Source organism: Pelophylax lessonae, assembly GCF_965119305.1.
Source record: "Pelophylax lessonae genome assembly, chromosome: 9".
Lineage (NCBI taxonomy): Eukaryota > Metazoa > Chordata > Amphibia > Anura > Ranidae > Pelophylax > Pelophylax lessonae.
In genome coordinates this window covers 261372477-261398598 of record NC_138776.1, presented here as the reverse complement: position 1 = coordinate 261398598, position 26122 = coordinate 261372477, and the positions used below count along the sequence as shown (strand labels likewise).

The 26122-nt window shown below is 43.4% G+C and overlaps 1 protein-coding gene across 1 annotated transcript in view; it reads right to left on the bottom strand.

The window, feature by feature from the left end:
- Nucleotides 1-26122, bottom strand: part of LOC309564419 (uncharacterized protein) — a gene marked incomplete at its 3' end in the record, with an annotated part of 909898 nt that overhangs the window by 17047 nt on the left and 866729 nt on the right. Inside the window, 4 exon segments of the mRNA XM_082269049.1 lie at nt 1302-1380; nt 7846-7951; nt 7954-8074; nt 8276-9319. Coding sequence (XP_082125175.1) covers nt 1302-1380; nt 7846-7951; nt 7954-8074; nt 8276-9319 — 1350 coding nt within the window.

Below are 26122 nucleotides of genomic sequence, written 5' to 3'. Positions count from 1 at the left end.
TTTCTTAGTCAGCTATCAGCTGCTATAGGTTCCACCCAAGTTCTTGTTAGTTTAACCTGTTTCCCATGTATGAAATGGATTCTTTTTCCTGGAACTTTGTCTTTTTTGGGGACCAAAGATATTCAAGTGGGGGGAGGATGTAATCTATTTTGGGTTACTAAGGATCTCTTTGCCAGTGAAGACTAACAAGGCCTTGCTCGACCAGGAGACTTTTGACATCCCAACTAAAGGGGGCCCCCTATAGGTGACAGATGCACTCTGATAGTGTTACAAATTCAAGTTAGATCCATTGCATTGTTCTTTTAGAGTACAGTTGATTATATTCAAAGGTCACTCTCACACGTTGAGGGAGGATTGATTTATTGATGAATAATTATAATCTCAGTCTTCATATGTTGTTGCTCATTTCATTGGTTATCTGATTTCTAATAGATGGGATCCTGAGTGCTGAGTCCTATGCTATTTTGGGTTTGAGGACTCAGGATCTTCCCTTTATTTGCTTCATGAATATTGCTTGATGTTTGAACTCAATATTGTTTATTCTTCTTGCTAAAATATAGTAAAGCTAATCTTTTATTGAAACCTGGTGGTATTCTTCATTCAACATGTTCAAGCCTACAGTGTCAAATGGAATGGAAGGTCTTCAGAGCAATAGAAGTGAGGAGGATATGAACATCCCTAGCAGCCCCCCTGGTGGCAGGGCTACACATGTCTGTCAGTCATCCTCCTATCCTCCTTTCTTCCATGTCTCTCAACCTCACTTCCATCCTCCTTCCATGTCTCTCAGACATCCTCCTATCATCCATGTCTCTCAGTGAAATTCTCGTCCTCCTTCCTATCACGTCTCACAGTTTACCTCCTGTTCTTCTTCCTTCCATGCCTCTCGGCCATATTCCCATCCTCTTTCTCTCCATGTCTCTCAGTTCCCTGCCCACCCTCCTTTTTTTCCATGTCTCACAGTCATGCTTTCATCATCCTTCCTTCCTTCCATATCTCCCAAACTCACTCTCATCCTCCACCTCCATGTTTCAATGTCACATTCCCACCCTCATTCCTTCCATGTCTCACAGGCCCTCTCTCATTGTCACATGCCCAAAATCCTTGTCTTTGAGTTATGAACCTTCTCTTTACACAGCCGGGGGAGCTCCCTCCACTTTTGCTCTGTTGGTACTGTGCTGGTGCAGATAATATAAGTGGGGGAGATGAGCCTCAAGTCCAGAGCCTCAACTTCTAAATTGGAATAAATTAATTTTTTTGTTATACAGTAAGTGAACACAGTGTAAGCAAAAATTCAGACATACTGAACCACTCTTGGGCACATAGAAGACAGAAAAACTACCGCATTGGATGATACGTGTGGTCACAAGGTAAGTGTGACCACTTTCAACAGAGTACAAATGACAGTCAAAGACACAGATAAACTTCAGGACAAAGGATCATTTTTAAAAGATACAAACTTCCATTATTACATATGCTTTTCTTCAATAGGGATAAGCTCCCAGTTCCATCTGAACACTTGGTTTCTCTCCCACTACTGTCTATAACAGCTTTTTCCTTCTGCTGTCAATAGTTGTTAGGGAAACAGTGGGTTCCGGCACCCGCCGTGTTGTTAGCAACCTGTGAGATCACCGGCCTCATTCATTTACTGGCCAGAAATCACCAGCCATGCAAAAAAGACCAATGGGATAGTTTTAAATAAGGACACGCAGGGTCACCCTCATTTGTTACACCAGGCCCTTCAGATCTGGTATTAATTTTAACCACTTTCAGTCCAGGCCAATTCTGGCATTCCTCTACAACATGTAAAAAATCTGCATCTTTTGCTAGAAAACAACTTAGAACCCCCAAACATTTTATAAATATATTATTTTTTTAACAGAGGCCCTAGAGAATAAAATGGTGGGCACTGCCAATGTCACAAAATATTTGCACGGTGGTTTTTCCAACACGAAGGGACGATGGATGGGGCCATGTACTGTCAAATCTTGGGTGAGAACCTCCTTCCCTCAGCCAGGGCATTGAAAATGGGTCGTGGATGGGTATTCACATGGGCATGACAATGACGCAAAACCCACGGCCAAGGCAACAAAGGAGTGGCTCAAGAAGAAGCACATTAAGATTCTGTAGTAGCCTAGCCAGTCTCCAGACCTTAATCCCATAGAAAATTTGTGGAGGGAGCTGAAGGTTCGTTACCAAACGTCAGCCTGAAAACCTTAATGACTTGGAAAGGATCCACAAAGAGGAGTGGGAAAAAATCCCTGCTGAGATGTGTGCAAACCTGGTGGCCAACAACAAGAAACGTCTTGACCTCTGCGATTGCCAACAAGGGTTTCTCCACCAACTACTAAGTCATGTTTTGCGAAGGGGTCAAATACTTTTTTTCACTGCAAATCAATTTACACCTTTTTTGAAATGTGTTTTTCCGAATATTTTTGTTGTTATTCTGTCTCTCAATGGTAAAATAAACCGACCATTAAAATTATAGGACTGATCATTTCTTTGTCAGTGGACAAACGTACAAAACCAGCAGGGGATCAAATACTTTTTTCCCTCACTGTACCTGAGCATGCAGCCTGGCAGGCCAGGAAAGGGGGGAGCCAGGCCAGGAAAAATATCAAGAACATCGGCAAAATGCTGCTCGTAAAATGCTTGGATAGTAGAAGGCCTTAAAAGCAATTAAAAGATACAAATCATTCCACAGATTGGTTTAAAAACTTCTTATTGATTTCTAACATGCATCAACTTGTCCTATAGGAGAAGTATATACATGCGAATGGAATAATTTATTATTAAAACATCAAACTTTGGACATTTTCAAATCATGTTTTATTACAAAACGATATAAAAAAAATGAAGCAGAAGCATATCAAAACTCCACAAAGGTGTCTTTCTGAAAACATTCCCAATTTATCTAATTTATTTATTACAGAATAATCTCTCCACCTCCTTGACTAGTGCAATGGCCTCCTCTGACCACCGCCAACCTCCTCAAAGTCCTTCTCACTCTTACCCTGAGATTGTGAGATGGTTATAGAAGGTTTCCTTTCTCTTTTGTGTCCTATTCTTCTACAAGTTGAAGTATTTTGTTCTCCCTTATTATGTGATGTGCAGGGCTGCATTATATACAGGAGCATCTCATAAAATTAGAATATCATCAAAAAGTACATTTATTTCAGTAATTCAATTAAAAAAGTGAAACTCATATATTTTATATTCAAGGGCCACCGACAGCCTCCTCAGCACTCCATCCTCCACCCGACTGACCCTGCTGGCCTGACTCATGCTTATTTATGAAGTAAAACAAGCCTCCTTCCAGCCCCTTTCTGCGCGGGATTGGTCAAGAACCTAAGAGATCACCGGCCTCATTCATTTACTGGCCAGAAAATACCAGCCATACGAAAAAGGCCAATGGGATAGTTTTAAATAAGGACACGCAGGGTTACCCTCATTTGTTACACCAGGCACTTCAGATCTGGTATGAATTTTAACCACTTTCAGTCAGGACCAATTCTGGCATTCCTCTACTACATGTAAAAATCTGCATTTTTTTGCTAGAAAACGACTTAGAACCCCCAAAAATTTTATATTTATATTCTTTTTTTAGCAGAGACCCTAGAGAATAAAATGGTGGGCACTGCCAATGTCACACGATATTTGCACAGCGGTTTTTCCAACGCAAAGGGACGATGGACAGGGCCATGTAATGTCAAATCTTGGGTGAGAACCTCCTTCCCTCAGCCAGGGCATTGAAAATGGGTCGTGAATGGGTATTCACATGGGCATGACAATGAACCAAAACCCACGGCCCAGACAACAAAGGAGTGGCTCAAGAAGAAGCACAGTAAGGTTCTGTAGTAGCCTAGCCAGTCTCCAGACCTTAATCCCATAGAAAATTTTTAGAGGAAGCTGAAGGTTCGAGTTACCAAATGTCAGCCTCATAACCCTAATGACTTGAAGAGGATCTGCAAAGAGGAGTGGGACAAAATCACTCCTGAGGTGTATGCAAATCTGGTGGCCAACTACAAGAAACGTCTGACCACTGTGATTGCTAATAAGAAGCATATCAAAACTCCACTAAGGTGTCTTTCTGAAAACATTCCCAATTTGTCTAATTTATTTATTACAGAATAATCTCTCCACCTCCTTGACCAGTGCAATGGCCTCCTCTGACCACTGCCAAGCTTCTCAAAGTCCTTCTCACTCTTACCCTGAGATTGTGAGATGGTTATAGAAGGTTTCCTTTCTCTTTTGTGTCTTATTCTTCTACAAGTTGAAGTATTTTGTTCTTCTTTATTATGTGATGTGCAGTGCTGCATTACATACAGGAGCGTCTCATAAAATTAGAATATCACCAAAAAGTTAATTTATTTCAGTAATTCAACTCAAAAAGTGAAACTCATATTTTATATTCAAGGGCCGCCGAAAGGCCTTCTTAGCACTTCATCTTCCACCCGACTGCCCCTGCTGGCCTGACCCATGCTTATTTATGAGGTAACAAGACCTCCTTCCAACCCCTTTCTGCTGGGAATTGGTCAAGAACCTAATAAACATGCCAAGCAGCCCCTCCTGGCTTCCCCCCACTACATCTGGAAGCTTCTCCAAAGTTCCAAAAAACCGGGGGAGGCACCAGAAGAGCTGCCTGAGATGTGCTGAATTATATACAGGAGCGTCTCATAAAATTAGAATGTCATCAAAAAAGTTAATTTCAGTAATTCAGTTCAAAAAGTGAAACTCATATTTTATATATTAAAGGGCCACCGACAGCCTTGGGTAAAGTGGCAAAGCTGAGATCCGTCATCATATTAGGGGACTTCAATTATCCTGACATTGACTGGGAAGAGGGGACTACACACTCACAGAATGCCCGTCTCTTCATGGAGTCCTTACAGGACAACTACATGTCTCAGTTGATGGATTTTCCTACTAGAGAAAATGCAGTGATGGATCTATTGATCACTAATGACCCAGACCTAATCTCGGGGTTAGGGGTCCAGGACAACATGGGCTCTAGGGATCACAGGACGATCACATTTAGTGTAAATAACAATATAACAAGGCAAGAGGGGAACATAAGAACCCTAAACTTCAAAAGGGCAAACTTTCCCAAATTGTGCTCAATGATGGAAAGGGTAAACTGGGAGGAAAAATGGGAATGCTTTAGGAACATATTAAGCAAATGCTTAATGCAGTGCATTCCTATGGGAAATAAATTTAGAAGAGACAAAGCCAAACCTGTCTGGCTAAACCGTAATGTTAAAAAAACTTAGGGGAAAAAAATGGCCTTCAAGAAATATAAATCGGAGGGCACATTATCGTCTTTCCGGCAATACAAGGAAGCAAATAAGAAATGTAAATACGAAATCAGATTGGCCAAAATCAACTTTGAGAGACAAATAGCAGAGGATAGTAAAAAGAACCCTTAGAAATTCTTCAAATATATCAACAGCAAAAAAACGAGGTCAGAGCATATTGCACACAAAATATAAATCGGAGGGCACATTATCGTCTTTCCGGCAATACAAGGAAGCAAATAAGAAATGTAAATATGAAATCAGATTGGCCAAAATCAACTTTGAGAGACAAATAGGAGAGGATAGTAAAAAGAACCCTAAGAAATTCTTCAAATATATCAACAGCAAAAAAACGAGGTCAGAGCATATTGCAAACAAAATTAACCATGAGGGGAAGATGGTTACAGAGGACACTGAAAAAGCAACCGTACTTAATGCTTTTTTCTCGTCACAGGAAAAGGAGGGGTACACTGACCATAACTGTATGGTTAGCAGTACTTCACAGGACTTGCCGCTATGGCTAACAGAGGGTGAAATTAGGGAAAGGCTGGATAACAATTAACACAAATAAATCACCAGAACCGGATGGCATACATCCGAGAGTACTCAAAAAAATTAGTAAAACTATATCTAGACCACTGTTCCTGATCTTTGCTGACAGTATTATGACAGGAAATGTACCAGGGGATTGGAGGAAAGCTAACGTGATACCGATATTCAAAAAAGGGCAGAGGCATGTCCCGGGAAATTATAGGCCGGTCAGCCTGACATCGATAGTATGTAAGCTTCTGGAGGGGATGATAAGGGACTATATCGTAGAGTTTGCTAAAGACAACATCATCAGCAGAGGCATATCCTGGGAAATTATAGGCCGGTCAGCCTGACATCGATAGTATGTAAGCTTCTGGAGGGGATGATAAGGGACTATATTGTAGAGTTTGCTAAAAACAACATCATCAGCAGAGGCATGTCCTGGGAAATTATAGGCTGGTCAGCCTGACATCGATAGTATGTAAGCTTCTGGAGGGGATGATAAGGGAATATATCGTAGAGTTTGCTAAAGACAACATCATCAGCAGAGGCATGTCCTGGGAAATTATAGGCCGGTCAGCCTGACATCGATAGTATGGAAGCTTCTGGAGGGGATGCTAAGGGACTATATCGTAGGGTTTGCTAAAGACAACATCATCAACAGTAATCAGCAGAGGCATATCCTGGGAAATTATAGGCCGGTCAGCCTGACATCGATAGTATGTAAGCTTCTGGAGGGATGATAAGGGAATATATCGTAGAGTTTGCTAAAGACAACAATATCATCAGCAGAGGCATGTCCTGGGAAATTATAGGCCGGTCAGCCTGACATCGATAGTATGTAAGCTTATGGAGGGGATGCTAAGGGACTATATCGTAGAGTTTGCTAAAGACAACAACATCATTAGTAGTAATCAGCACAGGCTTACAAATGGGCGTTCTTAGCATACCAATCTGTTAACATTCTACGAGGAGGTGAGCTCTGAGCTAGATAGGGGGAGCCCAGTGGATGTGGTGTACCTGGATTTCACTAAGGCGTTTGATACAGTTCCCCACAAGCGCTTAATTTATAAAATAAGATATGCAGGCATCGACCACAAGGTTTGCTCTTGGATACGGAACTGGCTAAAAGGGCGTGTCCAAAGGGTAGTAATAAATAGCACATACCCAGACTGGTCTGGGGTGGTAAGTGGGGTCCCCCAAGGCTCAGTCCTGGGACCAACCTTGTTCAATTTATTAATAAACAGCATTGAGGACGGGATCAGTAGTTCCATATCAGTTTTTGCAGATGACCCAAATTTGGGCAGGGCAATAACTGCACAGCATGAAGCAGATATCCTACAGAATGACCTGGACAAAATAACAGAGTGGGCAACGACATGGCAAATGAGGTTTAATGTGGAGAAGTGTAAGGTTTTGCACTTGGGGGCTAAAAACATAAAAGCACAATAAACTTTAGGGGGGGGGGGAACCTTTGAGGGAATCAACAATGGAGAAGGATCTGGGAGTCTTGGTAGAGGATAAACTAAGAAATAGCATGCAATGTCAAGTGGCAGCTGCCAAAGCTGGCAGAATATTAGCATGCATAAAGAAAAAGCTATTCAGTCGCAAGGATTGCATGAGGACACGAGGGCATACAATGTGATTAGAGGAGAAGAGTTTTAACCTCAGGCAACACAGGGGGTTCTTTACTGTTAGGGCTACAAGATTGTGGAATTCTCTACCACAAGAGGTGGTTTCTGCGGGAAGTGTGGCTACTTTCAAAAGACTCTTGGAGGTACATCTCAAGGATCAGAGCATTCAGGGGTATGAGAGATGATTACGGCCACACACACCTACACAGGTTGAACTGGATGGACTATTGTCTTTATCCAACCTCAACTACTATGTAACTATGAAACCTTTCCCGCACTCTGAACACGAAAAAGGACGCTCACCCATGTGAATTCTCTGGAGTGGAAGAAGGTCTACTTTCCAAGTGAAACCTTTCCCGTACTCTGAACACGAAAAAAAGGACGCTCACCAGTGTGGCTTCTCTGGTGTAGAAGAAGTCTTCCTTTCCGAGTGAAACATTTCCCCGCACTCTGAACATGAAGAAGGTTGTTCACCATTGTGGCTTCTCTGGTGTGTAGGAAGCCTTTCTGAGTGAAACCTTTCCCGCACTCTAAACATAAAAATGGAAGTTCAACCACGGGGCGTTTCTGGCATTCAAAAAGTGCTGCTTTCCGAGTGAATGTTTTTCTGCACTCTTTCTTGGCATAAAAAAAAAAAAAAAATGTTCACCCATGTGACTTCTCCGGAATATAAAAAATGAAGTAACTTATTATTTTGAGACAAACTCCTCTCATATTCTGAGAAAGAAAAAGGACGCTTCCCCTTCTTTCAGGGCGAAAACATTTTCCTCACACTCAACTTTAAAAAGGACGCTCCCCTGTGTGGTTTTTCTGGTGTACACGAAGGGTATCTTTCCGAGCAAAAGATTTCCCGCACTCTGAACATGAAAAAGGACGCTCTCCTGTGTGGCTTCTCTGGTGTGTACGAAGGCTCTCGTTTTGAGTGAAACTTTTCCCGCACTCTGCACATGAAAAAGGACGCTCACCCTTGTGACTTCTCTGATGTGATAGGAGGTGTTCTTTCTGAGTGAAACGTTTTCCACACTCTGAACATGAAAAAGGACGCTCTCCTGTGTGGCTTCTATGATGTGTACGAAGGTTCTCTTTGCGAGTGAAACATTTCCCGCACTCTGAACAGGAAAAAGGACGCTCCCCAGTGTGACTTCTCTGATGTGTAAGAAGCATTAGTTTTTGAGTAAAACTTTTCCCGCACTCCAAACATGAAAAAGGACGCTCGCCCGTGTGACTTCTCTGATGTGTTAGGAGGCTTCCTTTCTGAGTGAAACGTTTTCCACACTCTGAACATGAAAAAGGGCGCTCCCCAGTGTGACTTCTTTGGTGTTTGGTAAGAACACTTTTATGAGTGAAATGTTTTCCGCACTCTGAACATGAAAATGGACGCTCACCCGTGTGAGTTCTTTGGTGCAAAATAAAGCTTCTTTTCACACTGAAACATTTCCCGCACTCTGGACATGAAAAAGGACGCTCGCCTGTGTGTTTTCTCTGATGTGTTAGAAGGTGTCGTTTCGCAGGGAAACGTTTTCCACACTCTGAGCATGAAAAAGGACACTCCCCAGTATGTCTTCTCTGGTGTGTAAGAAGGTCTCCTTTCTGTTTAAAACATTTTCCGCACTCTGGACATGAAAAAGGACACTCGCCTGTGTGTTTTCTCTGATGTATTAGAAGCTGTTGTTTTGCAGCGAAACGTTTTCCACACTCTGAGCATGAAAAAGGACGCTCCCCAGTGTGGCTTCTCTGGTGTGTTAGGAGGTTTCCCTTCTGACTGAAACGTTTTCCACACTCTGAACATGAAAATGGTTGCTCACCAGTGTGACTTCTCTGGTGTGCGAGAAGTAAGTTTTTTCGAATGAAACATTTCCCGCACTCCGGACATTGAAATGGACGCTCACGCGTTGGGGTCTCTTGTTTTATATCTTCAGAACGCAGGGATACGTTATCCTCCATGTGCAGATCTAAATCCCTAGAATTTCTTTGAGGATTGGATTTATCAGAAGATCTCTCCGCACTGCCAAGTGCGGGACATGCTTTGCTGGTAACATTATGTGATTTATCAAAGGAGTCTTCAGGATTAGAGGAAGCCAACGGTCTATTCACACAGTAAGGTCTGTGATGTGTATCTGGAGGGATATGGATTGCTCCTAGGGAAGATTTTACAATGCCATTTTCTGTCTTACAATCCAAAGACTGAATAGGATTTTCTTCTGAGGAATTCCAGACATGGCGTCCATCTGTGTGAAAGAAGAATATTATTCATTATAAAACCACATTCATACTTAGCTCTTTACACAAAAAAAAAAAACAATGGTATACATATGCGTTCCTAGAACTTATTCAATTAAGTAGGCCTTAGTTTTTGGCCAAAAAAAGTGTATCGGGGTCCGGGTCCTAGCCTGGGGAACATGTATCAATGGAAAAAAAGTTTGAGGCTCGGTTCACATATATGCGATGCGGGAAGGCTGCGAATTCGCAGCCTTTTCCCGCATCGCATACGCACCCCCGGCAGTTCACACTGCCATATGCGATACGCTGGGGGTGTCAATGTAATCTTAACGACACCCCCAGTTTGATCGCATATCGCAGTGCGATCGTGCAGTTCGCACAGGATGGGATCGCACAAGTGTGAACCGATGTGCGATCCGATCCTGATGCGGCTGCAAAAATGCCTCCTGTGCGTGTTTGCACCGGGTGCGATGCGAATTTAGCCATACAAACTGTATGGCTAAACTCGCACCGCACAGCTGATCGCATGTAATGTCGGAGCAGTGCGCTCCGACATTACATGCGAACCTGGCACTCGCAGAAGTGTGAACCGGGTCTCAATGAGGCTTAAATTGAAACTATAAAAATGAAAAATTCCTTCAAATATCGTGCCTGGGGGGTCCCCTGAATGTGCCTGTAAAGTAGTGCATCTCTACGATGTATGTAGCCTGCTGCAGCAATACTGACATTTCTAAAGCAAGAAATGTCATACACAAATATACATACAAGTTTCAAATCGCATGAACTTGTCATACAGGTGCAGAAAAATTGGGCCTTGGTTGTTGGTGGTGCCTGAACACCGTAACCCCTCGCAGTTACTATTGGTGGGTGCAGGAATGGGACCTGCTGGTAAGAATGCTATGCAAATTTGAAATCGCATGTGCTATACAAGTGCCAAAAATTGGGCCTTTGCCGTATGTGGTGCCTGAACACCGTAACCAAGGCCTCGTAGTTACTCTTGCTTGGTACAGGAATGGGACCTGCTGGTAAGAATTCCATGCAAATTTGAAGTCGCATATGCTATACAAGTGCCAAAAATTGGGACTTTGCCGTATGTAGTGCCTGAACACCGTAACCAAGGCCTCATAGTTACTCTTGCTTGGTACAGGAATGGGACCTGCTGGTAAGAATTCCATGTAAATTTGAAATCACATGTGCTATACAAGTGCCAAAAATTGGGCCTTTGCGGAAGGTGGTGCCTGAACACCGTAACCAAGGCCTCACAGTTACTCTTGTTTGGTGCAGGAATGGGACCTGATGGCAAGAATTCCATTAAAATTTGAAATTGCATGTACTACACAAGTGCCAAAAATTGGGCCTTTGGTGTTGGTGGTGCCTGAACACCGTAAACCCTCACAGTTAGCAGGGCACAGGGACAGGGCCTGCTGTTAAAAATGACATACGACATTTAAATTGTATGCACCTGTTTTACAAGTGCAGAAAAATTAGGCCTTGGGGGTTGGTAGTGACCTAAACCAAAAACATTGTTGGAAACTAGCAGAATCAAGGTAGATAAAAAGGATAGGCACCATATGCAGACTTCAAGGGATGGCAGACCCATAGCAAATTCAATCAGTTACATCAGCATCAGGGGCCTAATAGCTCTTGTTGATCCGGGACTGGTTAATTTTGATGAAAGTCAGCTGATCAACAGAGTCTGTGGACAGATGCACTCTTTTGTCCGTCACAAAACCTCCAGCGGCACTGAACGTCCGTTCGGAAAGCACGCTGGAAGCAGGACAGGCCAGTAGCTCCATTGCATATTGAGCAAGTTCTGGCCAGTGGTCTATCCTCAAGACTCAGTAAGCCAGTGGATGCGCAGCTGGAAAGGTCTCCAAGTCTGCTCTTGTGCCTAGATAATCATGCACCATATGATAGAGACGCTGGCGATGGTTGCTTAAACCTGGGCCCTGGGTGCTGCTGAGGACAGAAGAACTGTTTAAAGGCATCGGTCAGCCGGCTGCCTTCTCCACTGCTCCACCTTTGGCTGAACGATGCCTCAGAAACACGTCAGGAGAATGGTGACCTCCTAGGGTCTGGAAAGGCGGTACACGATTTTTTTTTTCAAGGCCTCCTCAATATGTTTCATCCTCTGCTCCCTCTGCGAAGGCAGGATGAGCTCTGCAACTTTACCCTTGTAACTTGGATCAAGAAGGGTTGCCAACCAGTAATGATCCCTCTCCTTGATAGTAAGAATCCTCGGGTCCTTTTACAGGCTTTGCAGAATCAGGGAGCCCATGCAACGTAAGTTGGAGGAGGCATGAGCTTCTGAGTCCTCTGGGTCACTAAGGATGACCTTGTCAGCAGGAGCAACCTCTCCCCAACCATGTACAACTCCTGGGGTTCCTGGGGAATCCAAACCATCCCTTGAAGACTGATGTAACCTATCCTCTTCATCCATTCTGCCGAAATCCTCATCCTCCTCCCGTGTGATTTGTGGCCCTGCAGGAATGATATCTGCATAAAGGGGGCCTTGCATCCTTCCCAGCTGCCAGCAGAGTTGCAGAGTTACCCAGTGCGCCGTGAAAGAAATGTAACGTCCCTGTCCATGCCTGCTGGACCAAGAGTCAGCAGTAATGTGCACCTTCCTGCTGCCCGCTTTGTCCAAGGAGACCAAAACACTACCTTCCATATTACGGTAAAGAGCCGGAATGGCCTTACGCGAAAAGTAATGCCTTTTTGGGTCCTGCCACTGTGGTGCAGCACATTCCACCAATTCGCTAAAGGGAGGCGAATCTACCAGCTGAAAAGGCAGCAACTGTAATGCTAGCAATTTGGCCAAGCTAGCATTAAGACGCTGAGCATGTGGATGGCTGGGACAGTATTTCTTTCTACGGTTCAAATACTGGGGTAGTGAAATTTGCCTGATGCTCAAATCAAGCGGTGGTGTACTGCTAGCAGATTGGGTGCAACTCTCTGTGCCACTCATTGCTATACCATCATCCCTCTCAATGCTGGTATTTGAGAAGGCATGCGATATAGTAGGGTTAGAGATCGCAAATGAGGAGCAAGGTGATGTATGCTTGTTTTGATATGGTGACTCTTTCAGGTGCTGTTGCCAACGGACTGCATGGCAGGAAGTCATATACCTTGTCAAGCATGTGGTGCCCAAGCGGCTGGTGTTCTGGCCGCCCTTGATCCACTTTAGACAGATGCTGCAAACAGCAATGCTGCAGTCGACTGCACAGGTGCTGAAAAATGCCCACACTAATGAACTTTTTGGAGTCCGCGGGGATTTTGCAGCACCCTGCACCTGTGGAGCTCTGTGCTGTGATGCAATAGGTTAGCTACTGCTAGGCCGGCCCATCGAGCACATTCTGCCTCGTTGCAGTTGTACATCCTCCCCCTCCTCCTCTATCCTATCAGGCACCCAAGTACGGCCAGTGACCTCATCATCCACTCCCTCCTCATCACTGGAGCAAACTTGGCAATATGCTTCAGCTGTGGCAACATGACTGCTGGTCTCTTGTCCGTTGTTGTCACCCCCTCTCTCTAGGCTCATGTTATTCCCTTCATCAACCTGGGAAACAACATCACAGCTGTCAAATTGCTGTACATCCTCCAGGAGCATGTCACTGACACTATGATTGAATAGTTCCTGTGACTCCTCTGTGCATGATGGTGGGGCAACTGAAAGAGTAGCTGTGGAGAAGGAGCCTGTGGAATGGGCCGCTTTGGCAGCTGCGGTGGAAGGCAAACTACTGGGAGCGTGGGTGTCAGAGGAAGAGGAGGATGGCTTATTGATCCAGTCCACCAACTCTTCCACATGTTGTGGATGAATAGCACGGGCAGCACCGGAAAGAAAGGACGGGCGCGCTCCGCCTGCAGAGAATGCACAATGTCGACTGTGACCACCACTTTTCACAATCGACACAGAGGCTGTTTGCCCTCTTTTCGTGGCCTGTGAGCGTCGGCCTCTCCTTGTCGGCCTTTCGGACATGATGTTGATACAGATCAATATAGGGTATACGCAACTGAACAACAGATACTCAATAACCTGATATGATGTAAATTGCTAGCCCTATAGATGATCTGTGGTGGTTATAGATGCACGTAAGTGACCGATTATCAATACTCTCACTGATATCTGATGTAATCTATAATCCTATAGATGGATGATCTGTCATCCCTATAGATAAAACCCCAACTGAGCGCAAAGGTTACTGCGGTTGATCTCTGGAGTGATGTGTATTCACACAGGTAAGTGACCCCCCTACAGATAAAACCCCCAACTGTGCGCAAAGGTTACTGCGACTGATCTCTGGAATGATGTTTATAAAGATTTTAGAATGTTGCAGAAACTGACCGATAAACAATACTGGTACTGGTATCTGATGTAAAGAAATGAATCTATCCCTCACACAGGAACCTTGGCCCTCCTTACACTGTCTGATATGATGTAAAGAAATCAGTCTATCCCTACCTCAAGCAGGAACCTTGGCCCTCCCTACACTGCTACTCACTCACTGGCGCTATACTGTCTGATATGATGTAAAGAAATCAGTCTATCCCTACACAGGATCCTCGCTCTCCCTATACTGCTAGAAATGTCTCTGCACTGTCTGACTAAAAAAAAAAAACTACTCTGCCCCTGCCTGAATCGCCTGCCTGTCCCTGTCTGATCACCGCACAATGACACTACATGCGAGCAGTCCTTTATGTAGTGTGGGGCGTGTACTTGGCCCCTGAGCCATGATTGGATAAAGGTAGCCTGCCTTTAGTCCAATCATGGCAGAGATCACTAGAATGGCCAAAGCATGAGGTCAGGGTGCATGCTTTGGCCAATCACATAACGCGCTGCACACGCGCATTATGGGAAACTCAAATTTCCCGCGAAGAAGCACATCTGTTCGTCATTCGACGAACGAGCGATGTTCGAGTCGAACTTAGCCTCGACTCCAACTTGAAGCTCATCCCTACTAGGCATGTAGTCTGGGGCCCCTTTAATTTATGGCTTGAGAAAGTTTTTGCTGAGACTTTAAATTTGTCTGTAAGAATCTTTACCCAAGGACAATGAACGTACATTCACCTCATGACAAAATGGCTGCTAGGCTGCCCAATATTACAATGTGTATAAAATAATATCTATGGGCCTTATATGATTCCATTTTAGCCCCCAATAGTTCTGACAGGATGGAGATGGACCTTTCATATGGTGTACAGTATCTCCTCCTCATTTGTTGGGAACATGACGTTATATTGAGGAATGGAGAATGACCTTTCATATGGTGTACAGTATCTCCTCCTCATTTGTTGGGAACATGACGTTATATTGAAGAATGGAGATGGGCCTTTCATATGGTGTACAGTATCTCCTCCTCATTTGTTGGGAACATTAAGTAGTGCAGTGGCTGCAAAGAACTGAAGAATGATCTACTGTATAGTGTACAATATATCTCGGCCTCCTTTGGTGGGCACTTTAGGTGGTGGGGGTAGGTATGCTGATGACTTTTTTTTATATACAACATTATAAAAATATTTGCTGGGAAATTCTTTGGTAGATAAGAATATATATTTTTCTGTCAAATTGGCTTAAGAATAGACAGAGGTGCCGAAGGCTGAGTAATTTATTTTACGTGAAGTCTAATTCAGGACAAAACCCAGGTAAAAATCTTGAAAGCTAGGAGGCATCTACTAATACACTGCTGTCCTGCTAGAAGGTCCATACCCTCATTGGCCAGATAATCCTGGTGGGGAATAGGTGCCTCTCCTCCACCAAGGGCAGCACCACTCACCCACCTTAGAGTTAGGTTTTAGATTTCCCCTAAAAAAGTAACCATGTACTGTATGTTCCCTATGAGTAAGCTCTAGTTATAGTGGAACGTCTTGGGGATTCTTTGTAGTGGCCAGCAACCGCTAGGAGCCAGATCTCTGAGTCGGATGATTTGTGGTGATGATTGCCTGCATTGGAACATTATCTCCTGTATCACATCACAATATGACTTACCTGTCCCAACATCTAGAGAAGTTTCCTCCATTTTAATATTCATCCTCACTCCAACCTCCTCCACAGACTGCTGCTCACCCCTCTCAAACATCTCTTCCTCTTCAGCTTTAACATCACTCGCCCCCTCACCCTAAAGCAACAGAATGATTTAAAAATCTTCATTCCCTGAGCACTGAAATCGAAAAATAACATAAATAATATAATTTCACGCAACTTGGAGATTCAGTCGCTTTGTTCCACCTACCTGATGATGGTGAGGGATGGTGTGACCTTCCTGTGTGGAATCCTGGGAAAACTCCTCATTCTCTTCTTTAACAAGGATTTTACAATATTTCAGATCTCCGCTCTGTGTTTAATAATTAAAAAATAACTTCAATAACTTCAATGTTTATAAACCGACTGAAACACAGACCCAAATGTTAAGCTGAGCATTCTTCCATCTGATGATGGATGAAAAGAGAGAAAATATAACCTATAAAGTATAACTTCACATAATAAGTCCACATATCATCTCAGTGAGTTCATGTTCTAGATGCCCCATCCACAAACCTTGTCATTGTGATATATGGTGTGACCTTCCGGTGTGGAATCCCGGAAATACAGAGGACGGGGACATCTCTCTGGTGGCTTCCCATTACTGGATCCATCTGTAGGAAACACACACACTGACTGAATACATTGTTTCTATGTGTTTATCAGATGATGGGGGATCTAGGTGGTCCCTCCATACTGCTCTCTCCTTTACAATAAAGTCTCCTCTTACCCGGTGATGTGGGGGGCGGCTGATTCTCCATCATGACGTCCTTGTAGCGATCCTTGTGTCCTTCTATATACTCCCACTCCTCCATGGAGAAATAGACAGTGACATCCTGACACCTTATAGGAACCTGACACACACAACGATACAGTCACCATCCAGACACATCCCTTGTCTGTTACTGGATAATGTCCCAGAATTCCCGGCACCGCTCACCTCTGATGTCAGTAGCTCAGTGATCCTCTTGGTGACTTCTAGAATCTTCCACTTGTGGTGCCTCTTAGGATTCAGGGAGTAAAGTGGAGGCACTGTGATGGTTGTATGGTCACCAGACAAACTCTGTATTGAAACAGAAATAAAGATGTTGAGTGACCTCTCAGAATCTTCAGGGCGAGGTCTAATATCCTCCCAGTCAAGTTTTTTTCATCCATCTTCATCGAGGTGGTCATGTGAATTATAAATATAAATATTTGAAATTTAGGGCTCTGTACTTTACAGCCCACATCAATTGATTACATAGTTAGTGAGGCTGAAAAAAGACACCAGTCCATCCAGTTCAACCTATGTGTGTGTGTATAAGTGTTTATGTCAATAGTACCTTGAATACCACTGTATGTTGTGGTTGTTAAGGTGCCCATCTAATAGTTTTTTTAAATTTTGATGCTCCTCGCTGATACCACTGCTTGTGGAAGAGTTCCACATCCTTACCGATCTGACGTTATAGAACCCTTTGCGCAGTTTAAGGTTAAACCGCTTCTCTTCTAATTTTAGCGAAGCATTTTATGCTAGGGTCACCAGTATGGTATTTGTACATTGATATCATATCCCCTCTCATCGTCTCTTCTCCAGAGAGAATAAGTTCAATGCTTGCAGTCTTTCCTCATAGCTGAGATCCTCCAGTCCCTTTATTAGCTTTTTTGCCCTTCACTGGACTCTCCCCAGTTCCAGCACATCTTTCCTGAGGACCGGTGCCCAGAACTGGATGGCATACTCCAGATGCGGCCGGACCAGAGTCTTGTAGAGTGGGAGAATTATTGTTTTATCTCTGGAGTGGATCCCCTTTTTAATACATGCCAATATTCTGTTGGCTTTGCTTGCAGCAGCTTGGCATTGCATGCCATTGCTGAACATGTTGTCTACTAGGACCCCCAGGTCCTTTTCCATATTTGATTTCCCCAAAGACTCTCCCCCTAGTGAGTAACTTGCGTTCGTATTTCTGGCACCCAAATGCATTACCTTAAATTTTTCAACATTAAACCTCATTTGCCATGTAGATGCCCATCCCATTATTTTGTTCAGGTCTGCTTGTAAGGTTACCACATCCTGCATAGAAGTTATTGCCCTACTTAATTTAGTATTGTCCGCAAATACGGAGATTGAGTGGTTTATCCCATCCTCTACGTCGTTTATGAATAAATTAAATAGGATTGGTCCCAGGACCGATCCTTGGGGGACCCCACTTTCCACATCCACCCAATCCGAGTACTCCCCATTTATCACCACCCTTTGGACTCGCCCCTGCCGCCAGCTTTTAATCCAGGTACTCACTCTATGGTCCATACCTACGTAGCTTAGTTTGTATAGTAAAGGTTTGTAGGGAAGTGTATGAAATGTCTTTGCAAAATCCAGATACACCACATCCACAGGCCTTCCTTTATCTAAATGGCAGCTCAATTCTTCATAAAAGAATAATATATTGGTCTGGCAAGAGCGATTTTTCATGAAGCCATGCTGATTGCTACTAATAATACCGTTTTCATTACTAAAGTCTTCTATATAGTCCCTTATCCCCTCCAAAATCTTACAGATTATTGATGTTAGGCTAACCGGCCTGTAGTTCCCTGGGATATATCTCGGCCCTTTTTTAAATATTGGTACCACATTGGCTTTTTTCCAATCAGCTGGTACCATTCCCTTCAGTAGACTAACCATAAAAATTAGGAACAATGGTCTGGCTATCACCTGGCCGAGTTCCTTAAGGACCCTCGGGTGTAAGCCATCTGGCCCCGGTGACTTACTTATGTTAAGTTTTTCAAGTCTAGTTCTGAGTCTGTCTTCTGTTAACCATGAGGGTCCTTCCTGTGACATGTTATTAACTTTAACGTTACAAGCTTTGTTCATGTAGCCTCCCAATTCCTTTGTGAATACAGAGGAGAAGAACTTATTTAGCACCTTCACCTTTTCTCTGTTCTTTGTAGCCAGATTCCCTTTATCGTCCTTTATGGGGCCAATGTGTTCCGGCCTCACTTTCTTACTATTTATATACCTAAAGAGTTTCTTGGGGGTTTTTTTTTTACTCTCTTCTGCAATGCGCCTTTCGTGTTCTATTTTAGCCACCCTAATTTAGCTCTTACATTTCTTATTGCATTCTTTGTAATTTTGGAATGCTGCCAATGACCCCTCAGCCTTGTATTTTTTGAAGGCCTTATCTTTAGTTTTTATATGCATTTTTACGTTGGAGTTTAGCCACCCAGGGTTTATTTTAGCTCTTTTAAGCGTATTCCATGTTGGAATTCACTGACCGATACCTTTGTTTAGTATGTTCTTAAAGCCCTCCTATTTTTCTCCATGTTCTTTGTTCCTAGGATCCCATCTAATAGCGTCTGACATAGAGCGCAGTTTAGGGAAATTGGCTCTTTTGAAATTCAGTGTCCTTGTTTTACCTTTGTGTTTCCTATTTCTATAATTGATACTGAAACTAATTGACCTATGGTCACTGTTTCCTAAGTTTCCCTGTATTTCTACATCTGCAATCAGGTCAGTATTGTTAGTAATCAGTAGGTTTAGTAACGCATTGATTCTCGTTGGTGCGTTCACCATCTGACCCATGAAATTGTTGTGCAAAACATTTAGGAAATGGCGAGCCTTAGATGAATGTGCGGTTCCTTCTGCCCAGTCTATATCCGGATAATTGAAGTCCCCATTATAACGATATGTCCCAACCTTGCTACCATTCCAAGCTCCGATAGGAGGTCTACCTCCCCTTCCTCCCTCTGGTTGGGGGGCCTATAGCATATAACCAATATTAATAACCCCATAGTACCTTCCCTTTGAAGTTCTACTCATTGTCTTTAGTTTTATAATCACCAATTGTTCCATGAATGACTGTCGCGCATACCCCCCAACCATCCCGGATTTGCCGGGACCGTCCCGGTATTACAAGTAAATGCCGGCATCCCGCGGAGCCCGGCTGGAGTCCCGGAAACCAGTGCCAACTCCTTTATTACATGCGCACTGTAGCCGATCATTAGGGAGCATCCACCTCCCACACGCTAACCTCCTGTAGGTATGCCACAGCCCCGCCCCTAGAGAAGATGTCACAAATGCGGGCTGGAAAACATCACAGGAGATTGACAAACTTCGAGACCCGCCCGATTGGAGGTGGTGACTGGCCCTTCAAACCCAGGCAGCAAAACATATCTCCTGCCCTGCCCACCTGCTGCCGATCTGAGAGCAGAGAAGGAGCTGAGTTTCAGCAACTTTCCAGTGACTGGATTGGAGAGGACTGGGGGGAGGATGGCCCACCCATCACCCTTCAAGCAGAGGAAGTGTGTGAGTATGGGAGTGTGTATGTGTGTATGTGTATATATGTGTGTGTGTGTGTATGTATGTATGTGTTATACGTACACTTGGGGGAATAATTAGAGGATATGTGGGCCAGTGGTTAGAGGATATGTGCTGAGAGGGAGCTTTTGGACCTTCTAGCACAAATGGTTTCCCCTCCTAAAGAGCTCCCTTTCACATATCTGGTCCCCCACCTTCTAGCACAAGCCCTCTCTCTTCCCAGAGCGCCCCTCCAGCATATATCCAAAACCTGGGTTTTGTTTAACCATGCCCTTTTAGCCCCTCCCACTGTGAAATTCGACCACACCCACTTCTTGTTGCCACAGTGCGCATAGTGCACCGCAGGTCTCTGCCTCCCTCAAGTGTCCCTCATTCCCAAGTTTTAAAGTTGGGAGGTATGCTGTCACGGCTCTCTAAATCTACCGACGGCGGTAATTGCTATCACTCGGAGTGCCTCTAGTTAGATATTATTATATACACTTTATATTATTATATTTTATATGTGTCTGGGTATCAGAGATGTATAATAACTAAGTAGAACTACTTCACTACTGTACTTAAGTACCGAAAGGCGATATCTGTACTGTCCTAGAGTAGAATTTTTTTCTCCTACTTCCACTTTTACTTCACTACATTTTTTCAATGATTTCAATACTTCTACTCCAATATTTTTTTTTTTTGTGCTGCATAGTTACTCGTTACTATTATAAAAATTACCACTGCCAGAACAGTAGATGGCAGGTTTCATGAAGCTCAAAACATGTGTATTATCAGCGCATACGAAAATAAAAGCTACTGTATGCATAAATAAAAGCTGCATTTGAAATAATAAAAAACAATATGATGTTCAAACTTTTGACTTCTTTCTTTAATAACTACATAACACAGTACTTGTACTTTTACTTTCAGTACTTGAGTAGCATTTTTTTTTCAAAACTACTGGTACTTTTACTTTCAGTACTTAAGTAGCAAAATGTAAAAAAAAAAAAAATACATGCAATACTCAAGTACAAAAAATGTTGAATACTTTAGTACTTCTACTCAAGTCACTTTTTGATCGAGCACTTCCACTTCTACTCAAGTAACTTTTTGATCGAGCACTTGTACTTTTACTCAAGTATTGGTTTCGAGTACTTTATACAACTCTGCTGGGTATTACTATATACACATTATACATTTATTCTACATATGTTGCTAGACCCTATTACGACTATGGAGGAAGAGGACGGACATGACGGGGGGGTTACTGCGTGTAAATAAAAAATAATATCTTATTACCTCCTCTACCACCAATTCCAGCAATGTCTCCTCTCTACTTCCTCCCAACTCACCTCTGACCCGGAACTTCCTGTTTATCTGTGCAATCACTTCCTGTCTGCTTCTAAAATCACTTCCTGTCTGTGCGGGCCATTCCGTAAACATGAGAGTGCCACCTTGTGTGGAACAAGGGAATTGCAGCTTTACCTCTAAAGTTTTTGGGGGACATTATGCATTGTTCCAGTGATTGCAATGATATAATTAGTCCACCTCAAAAAAATATTTCAGTTTTTGGTATATTCTGGAGAGTTAAACCCCTTCACAGCTTCTTATATATCTCAGACACTCTGTTGATGAGGTTTCGGCACTGAGTTCCTGAGTCTACTCCGCCAGTGAGCCCATTATGATGGGTTCCCTCCATTCCATTCATCTTCATTCCATGTGTCACAGTCCCCTACCCATCCTCCTTCCTTTCATGTTTCTTGGTCATCCAGCTATCCTCGTCCTTTCCATGTCTCTCAGTGCTCCACCTATCCCCCTTCCTTCCACATCCATCAGTCACATTCACATCTTCCTTCCTTCCTTCCTTCCATGTTTCTTAGTCACATTCCCATCCTCCTTCCATCCACATATTTAAGTCGCATTCCCTTCCTCCTTCTGTCCATGTCTTCCAGTCCCATTCCCATCCTCCTTCCTTCCATGTCTTTTAGCCATGCTTCCATCCTCCTTCCCTCCATGTCTCTCCTCCTTCCATCCATACATCTTCAATACATTCCCATCCTCCTTCCTTCTATGTCTCTCAGTCATCCTCTGATCCTCTGCCTCTCCATGTAATTCAATCATATTCCTATCCTCCTTCCTTCCAAGTCCCTAAGTCACATTCATGTCCTCCCTCCTTCCATGTTTCTTGGTTGTCCTCCTATCCTCCTTCATTCCATGTATTTCAGTCATATTCCTGTTCACCTTCCTGTCACTGGGTGACATTTCCATCCTCCTTCCTTCCATATAGCTAAGCCACATTCCCTTCCTCCTTTCATCCATTTCTTCCAGTCACATTCCCATCCTTTTTCCTTCCATGTCTCTCAGCCTCACTTCCATCCTCCTTCCTTCTATGTTTCAGGCATCCTTCTTCCATCCATGTATCTTCAAAACATTTCCACCCTTAGTCCTTCTATGTCTCTCAGTCATCCTCCTATCCTCTATCCTATTCTATGTCTTTCAGTTATATTCCCATCCTCCTTCAGTCCATGTCCCTCGGTCACATTCATGTCCTCTTTCCTTTCACATCTCTTGGTTATCCTGCTATACTCCTTCATTCTATGTCTTTTAGTTATATTCCTGTTCTCCTTCTTTCTATGTCCCTCAGTCACAGTCATGTACTTCTTCATTCCATGAGTCCTGGTTATCCTCTTATCCTCCTTCATTCCATGTCTTTTAGTCACATTCCCATCCTTCTTCCTTCCACATCCCTCAGTCACGTTCCAATTCTCTTTCCTTCCATTTGTCACAAGCACATTCAGGTCCTCCTTTCTTTCATGTCTCTCAGCCTCACTCCAATCCTCCTTCCTTCCATGTCTCTCAATCACATTCCTGTTCTCCTTCCTTCCATGTCTCTCAGTCACATTCCTGTCCTCCTTCCTTCTATGTCTCTTGGTCATCCTCCTTCCAAATCTCAATCACATACCTGTCCTCCTTCCTTTCATGTCTCTTGGTTATCTTCCTATCCTTGTTCATTCCATGTCTTCCAGTCACATTCCTATCTTCCTTCCTTCCACAATCCCCAATCATATTCTCAATCTCTTTCCTTCCATGTCTGTCAGTCATCCTCCTTCCTTCTATTTCTCTCAACCTCTCTCCCATCTTTCTCTTTATTTCTCTCAGTCATCTTCCTATCCTCCTTTCTTCCATGTCTCTCAGTCACATTTTCATCTTCCTTCCTTTCATTTTTTACAGTCCACCTCCTGGTATTCTTCCTTCCATGTCTTTTTGCCAAATGACCATCCTCTTTCCCTCCATGTTTCTCAGCCCCTGCCCACCCTCTTTCTTTCCATGTCTCACAGTCATGCTTCTGACATCCTTCCTTCCATATCTCTCAGACTCACTCCCATCCTCCTTCCCCTCCATGTCTTCTAGTCACACTGCCATCCTCCTTCCTTCCATGTCTATTGATCACATCTTATCCTCCTTCATTCCATGTCTTTCAGTCACTTTCCCATCTATCTTCCTTCCATCTCTCTCAGTCACATTCCTATCCTCCTGCCTTCCACATGCCTCAGTCACGTTCCCGTTCTCTGTCCTTCCATCTCTCTCAGCCTCACTCCCATCCTCCTTTGTCTCTCAGTTACAATCCCTACCTCCTATCTTCTGTGTCTCTCAGTCACATTCCTGTACTCCTTCCTTCCATGTCTCTTGGTCATCCTCCTTCCTTTACATCACTTTGTTATCTTCCTATTCTTCTTCATTCCATGTCTTCCTGTCACATTCCTATCCTCCTTCCTTACACGTCCCTCAGTATTATTCCCAATCTTTTTCCTTCCATGTCTGTCCGTCATCCTCCTATCCTCCTTCCATGTCTCTCAACCTCACTCCCATCCTCCTTCCACCTCTCTCAGTCATCCTCCTATCCTCCATGTCTCTCAGTCATCCTCCTATCCTCCATGTCTCTCAGTCATATTCTTGTCCTCCTTCCTTCCATGTCCCACAGTCTACCTCCTATTCTTCTTCCATCCATGTCTCTCAGTTCCCTGCCCTCCCTCTTTTTTCCATATCTCACAGGCCCTCTCTCATTGTCACATGCCCCAAATCCCTGTCTCTGAGTTATGAACCTTCTCTTTACACAGGCGGGGGAGCCCCATCCACTTTTGCTCTGTTGGTACTGTGCTGGTGCTGATAATATAAGTGGGGGAGATAAGCCTCAAGTCCAGAACCTCAAGCTATTATAAAACAGACACGTCATATTAAAAACTTCTAAGTTGGAAATAAAATACATTTTATGTTATACAGTAAGTGAACACCGTGTAAGTAAAATTCAGACACACTGAACCACTCTTGGGCACACCGAAGACAGAAAAACTCTACGGCATTGGATGATACGCGTGGTCACAAGGTAAGTGTGACCGCTTTCAACAGAGTACAAGTGACAGTGTCAGACACAGATAAACTTCAGAACAAAGGATCATTTTAAAAGATACAAACTCTTCCATTATTACATATGCTTTTCTTCACTAGGGATAAGCTCCCAGTTGGATCTGAACACTTGGTTTCTCTCCCACTACTGTCTATAACAGCTTTTTCCTTCTGCTGTCAATAGTTGTTAGGGAAACAGTGGGTGCCGGCACCTGCCGTGTTGTTAGCAACCTGTGAGATCACCGGCCTCATTCATTTACTGGCCAGAAATCACCAGCCATGTGAAAAAGGCCAATGAGATAGTTTTAAATAAGAACACGCAGGGTTCCCCTCATTTGTTACACCAGGCCCCTCAGGTCTGGTATGAATTTTAACCACTTTCAATCCGCGCCAATTCTGGCATTCCACTACTACATGTAAAAATCTGCATTTTTTTTGCTAGAAAACGACTTAGAACCCGCAAACATTTTATATATATATAATTTTTTTGCAGAGGCCCTAGAGAATAAAATAGTGGGCATTGCCAATGTCACACGTTATTTGCACAGCGGTTTTTCCAATGCAAAAAGACGATGGACGGGGCCATGTACGGTCAAATCTTGGGTGAGAAACTCCTTCTCTCAGCCAGGGCATTGAAAATGGGTCGTGGATGGGTATTCCAGCATGAAAATGACCCAAAACCCACGGCCAAGGCAACAAAGGAGTGTCTCAAGAAGATTCTGTAGTAGCCTAGCCAGTCTCCAGACCTTAATCTCATAGAAAATTTGTGGAGGGAGCTGAAGGTTCGAGTTACCAAACATCAGCCTGGAGACCTTAATGACTTGGAGAGGATCTGCAAAGAGGAGTGGGAAAAAAATCCCTCCTGAGATGTGTGCAAACCTGGTGGCCAACTACAAGAAAGGTCTGACCTCTGCGATTACCAACAAGGGTTTTGCTTCCAAGTACTAAGTCATGTTTTGCGAAGGGGTCAAATACTTATTTCACTCATTAAAAATGCAAATCAATTTATACCTTTTTTGAAATGCGTTTTTCTGGATATTTTTGTTATTATTCTGTCTCTCACTGGTAAATTAAACCGACCATTAAAATTATAGACTGATCATTTCTTGGTCAGTGGGCAAACCTATAAAATCAGCAGGGGATCAAATACTTTTTTCCCTCACTGTACCTGAGCATGCAGCCTGGCAGGCCAGGAAAGGGGGGAGCCAAGCCAGGAAAAATATCAAGAACATTGGCAAAATGCTGCTCGAAAAATGCTTGGATAGTAGAAGGGCTTAAAAGCAATTAAAAGATACGAATCATTTCACAGATTGGTTTAAATGTTTCTTATTGATTTCTAACATGCATCAACTTGTCCTATAGGAGAACTATATACATGCGTATGGAATAATTCATTATTAAAACACCAAACTTTGGACATTTTCGAATCGTGTTTTATTACAAAATGATATAAAAAAAATGAAGCAGAAGCATATCAAAACTCCACCAAGGTGTCTTTCTGAAAACATTCCCAATATGTCTAATTTATTTATTACAGAATAATCTCTCCACCTCCTTGACTAGTGCAATGGCCTCCTCTGACCACCGCCAAGCTTCTCAAAGTCCTTCTCACTCTTACCCTGAGATTGTGAGATCGTTACAGAAGGTTTCCTTTCTCTTTTGTGTCCTATTCTTCTACAAGTTGAAGTATTTTGTTCTCCTTTATTATGTGATGTGCAGTGCGGCATTATATACAGGAGCGTCTCATAAAATTAGA